This window comes from Callorhinus ursinus, unplaced genomic scaffold (assembly GCF_003265705.2).
Source record: "Callorhinus ursinus isolate GAN/ISIS: 27379988/994484 unplaced genomic scaffold, GSC_fseal_2.0 scaffold28, whole genome shotgun sequence".
NCBI classification, from domain to species: Eukaryota; Metazoa; Chordata; class Mammalia; order Carnivora; family Otariidae; genus Callorhinus; species Callorhinus ursinus.
Window position 1 is genome coordinate 21,287,925 of NW_027397090.1, and position 12,091 is coordinate 21,300,015.

At 39.7% G+C, this 12,091-nt stretch overlaps 1 protein-coding gene across 3 annotated transcripts in view; it reads right to left on the minus strand.

Annotated features, from left to right (window-relative positions):
- The window catches only part of CENPP (centromere protein P), a 229,887-nt gene that overhangs the window by 181,385 nt on the left and 36,411 nt on the right, over nucleotides 1–12,091 (minus strand). For all 3 annotated transcript variants that reach the window (XM_073878250.1, XM_073878251.1, XM_025891820.2), the window contains exon 4: nucleotides 11,492–11,580. In XM_073878250.1, coding sequence (XP_073734351.1) covers nucleotides 11,492–11,580 — 89 coding nt within the window. The remainder of the gene's footprint in view (nucleotides 1–11,491; nucleotides 11,581–12,091) is intronic.

Sequence of the window (12,091 nt, forward strand, 5' to 3'; positions counted from 1 at the left end):
TATCTTCAACAAATATTCCCAGAGAAAAGGCTTTCACACTGGATAAGCTCTACGTCAGGTCCAGTAAATGCAGCCTCGCAAAGTGAGCTCTTTCAGGGAACTAAGAACAATTCCCTGGAAAGGAGTCTCCGAAGAAATCTGAACTATGCTGTTCCCTCTGGCGGCTGCCAGGCTTGCTGGTTGCACTCTGATGGCCCGCTACCAAAGAGCTGGTGAGGGAGAATTGGAAACAGGGCATTGAAGAAACTACTTACCAATGTTCTGCTGTTTTTCCTAAATAAATGCTCCCTAGATTATTGCAAGACTTCAGTTTATTTCTAAAGTTCTGAAAAATCTGATTCTGACACCTTTGGCCAGTTTTCTTGTTGCTTTTATGGAAGACAGAATCTTCAAATGTACTTACTCTGCTAGTTTCACTGACATCTATGCTGTTGGTTCCTGTAAACAGCAGAAGGACTACCTCAGAATATATTAACAGCAGTGATGAGGTTTATTTTTTCCATTCTTGGTCCCATAGCAAGTGATGAACTCACTGGGACTGCTTCTCAGAGGGACCTCACCCAACTGGTCTTCATGGCAGCTAGAGTTACACTACAGTGCTTTTCTTTTCTTTTCTTAAAGATTTTATTTATTTATTTGACAGAAAGATAGAGAGCACAGACAGAGTGGCAGTCGGAGGGAGAAGCAGGCTCTCCGCTGAGCAGGGAGCCCGATGCGGGGCTCGATCCCAGCACCCTGGGATCATGACCTGAGCTGAAGGCAGATGCTTAACTGACTGAGCCACCCAGGTGCCCCTATAGTGCTTTTTCTATGACGATGACCAACGTGGGGCAGCTCATGATCAATGAACAAAAGGCGCTCTGAAGCCACTTTGAAGTTCGTCTTAGTGAGCTTATTAGAACTTAGAATGACAACTCCATGAGAGCTCCTGTGTAAGTCAGCCCCGGAAGTAACTGAACTGTGATTCCTGAGAAATGTGCGTGTGTGCTGTTCATTCAGGATACCTGTACAATGATTAATCTGAGCAGTTTCTTCTCAAATCCTTTCCAGTTATGGCTTTTTATAGTTTTCTGTGTTTTTCTTTTTTGCCCCAAAGGGAGTGCTTCTCCAAAAAAAAACAAAACAAAAAACCCAGCATCTGACACACAGAATTCATTCTTGAGGAATTTTTGTAACTAGATCAGTTGAGTATATTATAAATAGTGGTGGGCATGTATACTTAGCGAAGGAGTTTAGGAATCTGTGGTACAAGTAATACCAGACAATAAGCGACCTGTCAGATGAAGTAATTCCATGTAGAGTGGGTGGCTGAGGGGACAGTGTTTTGTAGATCCAGTTTTGCTGAGAGGCATTTCCCCAAATACTTGCAATCACTCCGTGTTGTAAAGGAAACCTAAATCATGAATGTTCTTCTAATAGCTCTATCATTCCAATTCCAGTAAATTCCACTATTTCTCAGAAATATTTTTATTCTTAACTTTGAGAATGGGGCAAAACCTTGTAAATAATTTCTTCCAGTTCATTTTGCAGATAAAAGAAGAGCTCCACAGAGATTAAATATCTTTCCTAATTCGGTGGCATTAATCATTAGTTTAAGGAAAAACCCAATGAAATATGTTATATGACCATATACTGTCCTTATTATATTTATAATTTACCCTAGAGATTAGATATACATCCGAGTGATTATAATACAAGGCAAAATGTGGTACATTTTTAGAATACCAAGGGTTAACAACTGTGTCTAGAATGCAGTTAGGTGAGGCCAGCTCCCTGACCTACTCATGTGTCACCCTCTCCATGAGGCCTTCCCTGCCCATGCTATCTAAATTAGATACCTTCCCCTCACCTTGCACATCCCCTATCTCCCATCCTCCTTTATGTTTCCTATACGACTTCCTTCTCTAAAGGATTACCTACTTTACATCGTTTTGTTGGTCTGTTTCTGCTAGTAGAAAGTAAGTTGGTGTGGGCAGAGATGTTGTGTTCTGTTCACTGCTACATATCAAGCAATACAGCAATTGTGCCACTTAGCAGATATGCCCTTCCATTCCCAGGGCCCTTATGCCAGCATTTACCACGCTGTATTAATTCTGCTCATTCACCAGATTGTCAGCTTCAAGAAGCCAGAAACTATGTATCTTATTCAGCATTATATTCTTAGAGACTAATATGTTACAACACATATAATATGCATTTGATACGCATGTATTTATTTATGTTTAAATTTACACACTGGAGCAGGAGAGGTATATTTTGAGCCTGGAAAATCTTTTTCTGCTAGAATAGAAGGAAGTCAAAAATACGATGAGAAGGGGCACCTGGGTGGCTCAGTGGGTTAAGTGTCTGCCTTCAGCTCAGGTCATGATCCCAGGGTCTGGGATTGAGCCCTGTGTCATCGGGCTCTCTGCTCAGCGGGGAACCTGCTTCTCCCTCTTCCTCTGCTTGTGTATGCACTCACCTGCTCTCTCTCTCTGTCAAATAAATAAAATCTTTAAAAAACATTATGATGAGGGAATATCATACAGATTCAGGAGCCAGCTTGAAGAAGTTCCCGCTTGTCAAGATAATTTAAGCACCAAAATAAATAAAGAAGAGTAAGGAATTATAAATATTAAAAAATAAGAATGAATGAAACCATACTATAATAAATAGATATGCACACATAAACACACATATACAGGGGAGAAAGGAGATCTATTTCTTAAGCACAAGGCCCAGTATCTATTGAGGTAAGGGGAGGAAGAGCTAGACTTGAAATATCATTTTGCAACCATCACAACAAAGAGTGATCACACAAGGGGCGCCTGGGTGGCTCAGTTGGTTAAGTGACTGCCTTCGGCTCAGGTCATGATCCTGGAGTCCCGGGATCGAGTCCCGCATCGGGCTCCCTGCGCAGCGGAGAGTCTGCTTCTCCCTCTGACCCTACCCCCTCTCATGCTCTATCTCATTCTCTCTCTCAAATAAATAAATAAAATCTAAAAAACAAAACAAAACAATAAAGAGTGATCACATAAGAATCACCAGGGGATGATGCTAAATCTAGGCAGAAATTTTAATGAAGAATAGTATCTGCATGGTCATAAAATATTTCCCCACAGACTGCCTCTTATTTCAAGAGAGGGCAAAAACCAAAAAACAAAACCACTGGCGATACAGTGGAAAGTCAGGCAATAAGCATGACTGAATCAAAATTACTGCCACCTACAAGGGCAGAGAACTGAGAAGCACAAGATATCACCAGTATAGTATTTTGCTTGAGAATACATAACAGCAACTGATCATGACAAAAATTCAAAGACAAAATAAGCAACATTCTATTGCAGGGTAGAAAAGATAGAAGAACTGTATTTTATAAAGATGGCAAAGTAATAAAAGGCAAAGAAAGGCTCTGGAGTTGTTCCAAATTAAAGGAATCTATAAAGTCATGACAATCAAATGCAATACTTGACACCAGACTAGATCATGTAAAACAGGGGAAAAGAAAATGCAAAAAGGACTTCACTAGATCAACTAACAAGTAGGAATACGGATGGCAAATCAGATAAAAGTAGCATATCAATGTAAATTTATGGAGTCAATTACTGCTATATGAATGTATAAGGGAATACCACTATTCTCAGAAATGCACACCAAGTATTTAGAACAGAGCCATGATACATGCAATGTGTTCTAAAAAGTTTCCATCAGGAGTAGCAACAGAAATGGTAAAAATCTGGATAAATATGACAAAACTAGTAGTCTTAAGTTCTTTAAATTACGTATGATGATCAAAAGTGAAAAAAACTTAACACTAGTGATGGGGTTTTCAACGCATACACATGAACATAATTCCTATGAAAACCACAACATGTAGCACACAGGGAAAGGGATGTATATGGCTACAAGACTTCCATATTATATTAAATCTAACTAGACTGTTCAAAGTTAGGTTACGTATGCTACAATCCCGTGGCAGCCAATAAAACAGGCAAAAACCCAGATATGGCCAAAAAGTCAGTAGATAAAATTAAAATGGAATAGTAAAAGATATTTAAATAATCCAAAAGAAATCAGGAAATATGAACTGAGGAACAAGCAAGCAAGCAAACAAAAAAACCAGAGACACAGAAAATGAAGAAAATAAAAGAACAGGTGTATTAACACACGGCTACGTAAGCATCTACTTGACAGGGAACACTGGAGATTAAGTGTTCAACTTACTTTGGTATCTATTACTAATACTTTTTACCGTCTGAGAGAAGAAATTACTTTCCAAAGAATACAGGCCTATAAAAAGCAGCAGTTGCTCCATTACAGCACACAGGCCAAAGTGACATATTTTAATCTCCATCAAGTAAGGGAGCAAAAATAAGCTCTTAATCATGTGATGAGGAAGGGAGCCAAGAAAAAAATCTTAAAAACGCAACAACCCAAGTTTAAACACACACACACACACACACACACACACACACACACACACACACACTACAAACACTAGACACTCAGAGAGGGGGACAGAAGAGAGTCTGACTGCTCCATTAATTAAACACAGTGGAGTGAGTCACAATCCCTTCACCCCCATTTGCATTTCCACAAAGGACACACTATTACAGCACATACGGTTTTCCATTATAGAAAGACATTGTGTATGTGTTGGCTCTTACAGTCCGAAGAGTGACTGTAATTTATCTTTTTTTCCCAAGCATAGTCCAAACTTCACTAAATGTTAAACAGATGTTATGGATTTCTTTCACAAAATGTTGGCAGTGACACATTTCAATCTGAACTAGAATAGTCAGAAAAGTAAAATAATTCCAAATCTCTTTTTCTTAAGGATAAAGCAAAACATAAAGAGAAATGTAGAATAAAAATTCTAAAGTTTTATTAGGTCTAAAATCAGATGAATATCAGAAGTTGATTATTCACTAAAATATTGTCACTCTCATATATTGCGGGTGGGAATGCAACTTGGTATGATCACTTTGGTAAACATTGTGCTAGTTTATTACAAATTTAAACATACTGTAATCATATGACCGAGCTATCCCACTTTTGGTTATTTACCCTAGAGAAAAAATTTAACATCACACAAAAACCTCTACTGAAGGTCCACTGCAGCTCTATTCATAATCATCGAAAACTGGAAATAACACAAATATCCTCCAATGGGTGAATGGATAAACATGCTAGTATCAGTACATGAAATACTACTCAGAAATGAAAAGATGGATGAATCTCAATTCATTTACTTTATGCTAAGTAAAGAAGCCAGTCTCTACGTAATTTCATTTATTTGACATTTTGTAAGAGGCAAAACCCTACTGATGATCACAGCAGGTTTTGCCGGGGGTGGGGAGTGGGTTGTGACTATTAAGGGAGAATATGCAGGATTTCTGTGCTGATGGAGCTGTTCAGTATCCTCACTGTGGTGGTAAGCACATAGAAGCCATCCAATCTGAATAACACAGAAGGAAAAGACTGGAAAAAAAAAGAAGAACAGAGCCTCAGAAACACATGAGACAATGCCAAAAAGTTTTATATTCATGTAATCAGAGATCCAGGAGCAAAGAAGAAATATATATACTAATGTAATATGTAAGAAATTACAATTACAATAAACTATTAAAAAATATCAAGGGCCCCTGGGGTGGCTCAGTGGGTTAAGCGTCTGCCTTCAGCTCAGGTCATGATCCCAGGGTCCTGGAATTGAGCCTTGTGTTGGGCTCCTTGCTCAGCAGGGAGCCTGCTTATCTCTCTCTGCCATCCTCCCCCACCCCGCTCATGCGCGTGCTCTCTCTCTCAAAAAAAATAAAATCTTAAAAAAAAATTTCAAATAAGGATGCCTGGCTGGTTCAGTCAATAGAGTATGCAGCTCTTGATGTCGGGGTCATGAGTTCGAGTCCCATGCTGGAGGTAGAGTTTACTTAATAAAAAAAATTTTTAAATACTCAAATTATCCAGAAAATGCATGAAAGGAAAACAGAAGAACTAAACAACACAACAGAATTAACTACTAGTTAATTAGAGACAATTAACTAGTAGACATCAAAAATATATCAATGATTACATTAAATGTAAATGAATCACAGATCTAAATGTAAAAGGAAAAAGTATAAATTTTTTTTAAAATGTAAGAATCTTTATGACCTGAGGTTAGGCAAAAGTGACAGACATCATACCAAAAACATATCAAAGAAGAAATAAAGATTAACTTCTTAAAATCAGAAAAATTAGCTCTTTGAAAGATACTGTTAAGAAAATGAAAAGACAGGGGCGCCCGGGTGGCTCAGTCGTTAAGCGTCTGCCTTCGGCTCAGGTCATGGTCCCAGGGTCCTGGGATCGAGCCCCGCATCGGGCTCCCTGCTCAGCGGGAAGCCTGCTTCTCCCTCTCCCACTCCCCCTGCTTGTGTTCCCTCTCTCGCTGTGTCTCTCTGTCAAATAAATAAATAAAATCTTTTAAAAAAAATAAAAAGAAAGAAAATGAAAAGACAGGGGCCCCTGTGTGGCTCAGTGGGTTAAGTATCCAACTCTTGATCTCAGCTCAGGTCGTGGTCTCAGTCAGGGTCCTGGGATTGAGCCCCATGTCAGGCTCCATGCTCAGCAGGGAGTCTGCTTCTCTCTGTGCCTCTGCTCCTCTCCCCTGCTCGTTCTCTCTCTTTCCCTCCCTCTCTCTCTCAAATAAATGAATAAAAAAAATCTTTAAAAAAAGAGAAAAAGGGTAAAACAGATGCAGAAGATGAATAGACAGTGTGTCCCAAATTCTGGAATAAGAATTGGGGGGGGGGGAAAGTCAGGAAAGAGCTCTGCTTCTACTTAGGATGTAAAAAGCCGCAGAGAAGACCATCTGCACCTAACATCAAGCAAGTTTGAATAATCTATAAAATCATAACCTTTCTTGAGTCCATTAGAGACCCAAAGTCACAAGGCAACCAAGTAAATAAGATTTTTCTCCCTCAAAGGAAAGCCGTAACACAAACTGTTCACTCTTGGATAAACTTAGGGGAGGAAAGCAGCCCCCATATAAGTAAGGTAACAAGAAACCAGCTAAAATTTCAACAAATTGCTAGGGACAAATGTGGGATAGAGTGTGCTTCTGGAACAGATAGAAACCCCAGACACAAAGGGACACCACCAGAAAAACCAGGATCCTTCAGTGGCAGAGGCATGAGGAGGTGATCAGCCACTGCTGGGGAACAAAATGAAGCCAGAACTCTTCCCTGATGGGAACCAAAACCCCGAGCCACTGAAAAAAAGAGGCAACAGGGGCGCCTGGGTGGCTCAGTTGGTTAAGCGACTGCCTCCGGCTCAGGTCATGATCCCGGAGTCCCTGGATGGAGTCCCGCATCGGGCTCCCTGCTCAGCAGGGAGTCTGCTTCTCCCTCTGACCCTCTTCCCTCTCGTGCTCTCTATCTCTCATTCTTTTTAAAAAAGATTTTATTTATTTGAGAGAGAATGAGAGAGAGAGCACATGAGGGGGGTATTTTATTTATTTATTTGAGAGAGAGAGAGAATGAGAGATAGAGAGCACGAGAGGGAAGAGGGTCAGAGGGAGAAGCAGACTCCCCACTGAGCAGGGAGCCCGATGCGGGACTCCATCCAGGGACTCCGGGATCATGACCTGAGCCGGAGGCAATCGCTTAACCAACTGAGCCACCCAGGCACCCCCAAATAAATAAAATCTTAAAAAAAAAAAAAAAAACCAGCAAAGCAATGGAAGAAAAAAAATGCCTTGCTTCTAAGGGAAGAGCAGAAGTTGCCTTTGGTTGAGAGACAGAAAACACACCTGTTACCAAGACAAAGATCCACTGCTTCAGGAAGAGGGGCAGTGGCAAAAACCGCCTGTTCCACGGGAGGGGCAGGAAACCCACCAGGCCCAGGATCCTACACTACTACCAAGCATTCACCTGCTACCCCTGAGGAGAAGAAGAGAGAATGCTCTCCTGCCCAAGACCAACCCCAGATCCAAGCTGGCTTTGGCTATACTGGGGAGCCCAAGTCCTGAAGTACAGGTACATAGGACTGCCCAATACTGAGGATGGACCGTGAAAATACAGAACTTCTGTTACTCCCACCACAAGCAGGGCACCAAGTAACAAACATCCACAACTGCTACTGGGGAGTGTCAAGCACATGGAGAAAGGGTCCCCTCAGAAAGGCAGAAAGCTGGGTGGACCGGGGACACTGAGGAGAACCCTCCAGGTCCCAAAACCCCATTCTAAGCATAAGGAAGAACTAAACTTGAATTTGAATCCACAGCTGGAAGAATTTGAAGCCTGTGGTGATGTGAAGCCTGAAGATAAGGAAAACAATAAAAATCTCAAATACAGCTTAACTGCTGACCACCTTGAATTAACCCCACCCTAACAGCATGCTAAAAGAAATGTGCCCACTTCTCAGCATAAACACTATTTGCTTGAGTCTCTACCAATTTTCCACAGATAATATTCATCATTTGTTTAAAAAAAAAAAAAGACACACAAAATTTCAGGAAAAAAGACCCCAGAATCAGCAGAATTGGGTTCAAAGATGACTCAGATGTTGGCACTATCAGACAGGAACATTAAAATAACCATGATTAAAAGTCACAGAGAGGGACACCTGGGTGGCTCAGTCGGTTAAGCATCTGCCTTCAGCTCAGGTCACGATCTCAGGGTCCTGGGATCAAGTCCCGCATCAGGCTCCCCGCTCAGCAGGGAGTCTGCTTCTCCCTCTCCGACTGCCCTGCTCGTGCTCTCTCTTGCTCATGTTCTCTCTTTAATAAATAAATAAAACCTTTTAAAAAAATAAATAAAAATAGAAGTCACAGAGACAGAAATAAGAATGGAGGGTGCCAGGGGCTGAGTGGAGGGGAAGATGGGGAAGTGACTGATGCATACAGAGTTTCAGTTTTACAAGATGAGAAGGGTTATGAACACAGATCTTGGTGTACACAGTTAAATACATTCTGAATGTATTTAATAGTACTGAACTGTATGCTTAAAAATGGTTAAGGTGAGTTTTACGTTATATATATTTTACCACAATTTTAAAAATGAGGGGAAAAAGGAGCTAGTACAAAGATAAATAACAGTCTTGTATCTCGAATGTAGTGGTGTTTTCATGAAGCTACAGAGGTAATAAAATTGCATAAAACACACACACACACACACACACACACACACAAGTGCTTGTAAAACTGGTAAAATCTGAAAGAGCTCTGTGGGTTTTACTAATGTCAATTTTACTGGGGTGCCTGGGTGGCTCAGATGGTTAAGGATCTGCCTTTGGCTCAGGTCATGATCTCACTGTCCTGGGATTGAGTCCCACGGCCCGCCCGCGCTCTGCTCAGCGGGGCATCTGCCTCTCCCTCTGTGCTCACATGTGCTCCCTCTAGCTCTCTCAAATAAATAAGTCAATACAATGTTTAAAAAAAAAAAAGAGTGTATTTTACTGTTGCAAGATGTTACCATTGTCAGAGGCTAGATGAAGGGTACGTAGAATCTCCTTGTAGATTGGTTTTTTACAACTCACTGAGAAACTATAATTATTTCAAAATTAAAACTTTAAAAATATGTGTAACAAGAGATGAAATAAGATAGGCAAGATATTGATAATTGTTGAAGGTGTACAGCTGCTGGTTAATTAGACTATCATTTTTACGTTTATATGAAAACCTCCAAAATGAAACACTAAAGAAAAAAGTAGTTATGATTAATATGTTAAAAGATCTCGTGGAAAAGCTGTACAAATGCTTAAACAAACTGGGAATTTCAGTAGAGAAAGAGAGAAGTTAAGAATCAAATGAAAATGCTAGCAATAAAAAACATGACATTAGAGGTGAAGAATTCCTTCAGTGGGCTCACTGTCAGGCTGGACTTCAGCTAAGGAAAGAATCTATGAACTCAAAGATAGGGTAATAGAAATTATCCAAACTGAAATGCAAAAAAAAAGGGGGGGGTAAAAGAGAGAACAAAGCTTCCAAACCCTGAGACAATATACCAAACGCCCTATGTATGTGCAGCTGGCACTGCAGAAGAATAGAAAACAGGGCAGAGGTATTTGAAAAGATGTCTTTGGGAATTTTCACACTAACATACCTTAGAAATAAAACAAACTGTGGAAAAACAACATTAAGAGAAAGGTTTGAAGACAGCCTAAAAACAAAATTAACAATTATAGCAGATTTATTGTCATGACCTATGCAATCCAGAAGAGATCAGATGTGGAAGAAAAGCTGTCACTCCAGCTGTCAGTGGTCAACACCACATCCCTGGTTTTCCTGCCACCTCTCACATAGTTGTCCCTCCTCCAGTTCCTCTGCAACACCCTATCTCCACCCCACAGCACATTTATAATTCCACAGGGTCCACTGTTAGTCCCTCCCCTATTTCTCTCTATTCTCTCCATAGGCAATCTCATTCCTCAAGCTCAAGGCCTTAACTTTTACCCACTGGCAGAAACAATCGGGGGCTCCCCCTCCTACCTACACCTCTTCTGAGCTACCTACTTCATATCTTTACTTCAGGGTTTCACAGGCACTCACCATGTCCAACCTGAAGTCACAAGCTCACCTGCCATGATTATCTTTCAACTTTCCCTATCTCAACAAATGCAATCACATCCTCAAGGAGTGATCCCCTGTCAATGACTCCTGACCTCCTATTCAGCCAACAACTGTGCTTCCTAAATATCCCCCAAATCCAAATCCAACCAGCTCTCTACCTCGGCTAATTATTATAGTCCAACCTACAAATTTCTGTGGCATGAACTATTTTCATATGCTAATCACGGACCTTGCTGTATCTACTACTGTCTCCCTTTAGTCTCTTCTCCCTGAAGCATCCAGGATCTCACACTTCTGCCTTAGGCTCTGCTTCAATAGCTTTACATTGGTCTCAGGACTATGACCAATCTCCACACAGTGTGGACCTCATGTACTTGACGGGCCTCATGTCAGAGCACACACCCCAGCTTCTGCCCTGCTCCAGTCACTCTCTCCTCCTGTCAGTTGCTCACAGACAGCACATTCCCTCCTTGCAGAGTGCCTACACACAACTACCCTGTCGAGGACCTCTTCGTTAGTTCACACCTACACGTTTTTCAGGTGTTGGCTCAATTTTCAGGAAATGATTCCATGTTCTCCATGAAAGTCAGGTTCTTGATAAATGCTTTAATAGCATTATGTAACTCTTCTCTGCAGCACTGAGCACAGCCACAATTTTAGATTTCTTTCTAGTATTATTTAACTTACGACTTCACCAATAGGCTAGAAACTCCTTGAGTATAATCTTTGATACATACATTTTAATGTCTAGCACATAGTTAATGTGTAATACATTTTCATTGGATGAAAAAATGATACAGAGAATATGGACTTAATATATAAGCCATATATATATGAATATGAATATAAACATAATAATGTTACATCTTCAGAGATATTTTGATGTTTACTTACCAAAAAAAGGGTAAACTTAAAAATGTAGAGTGAAAACAACCCCTAACAAAATAAAAATTTGCAAAATCTTACCTAGACACAAATTCACTTAATTCTGAATATTCAGTGGGCTCCATTATTATGTTGAGGTCAGTAATAACAGAAGATAAACTCTCCTTATTCTAAAAATAAAAAAAAAATTATTTATCAGATCACAGTAAACATTTAAATAAAATATAAAGACAAGATTGTATTAAAATATGCAAGATGAAATACCACCAAGGAATAGGAAAAGGTAATCTAGAAAAGGCACTGAAAATATTGGTTATTTGTTAAAAGAATAAAATCAGATCTTTACTCCATACCAAAAACCAAAATGAACTCCAAATGAATTACTTACTTAAATGTAAACACTAAGATCATAAAATATTAGCAGGAAATAAACTTAACTGAATATTGAGTAAAGAACTTTCTAAGCAAACAATAGAAAAAAATAAGCAAATATAATCACATAAAAACTCAGCATTTATATAAAAAAATGACTTTTTAGCTAAAAGAAAAAATAAACTGACAAGGATTTTGTACCATGAACATGAGAAGGGGAAATGAAAACTGAAAAGAAAAAAGTAAAAGACATGAATTAAAAACTCAAATGTAAAAATTTACATGGAAAAAAATAATCTCACTAGGAAA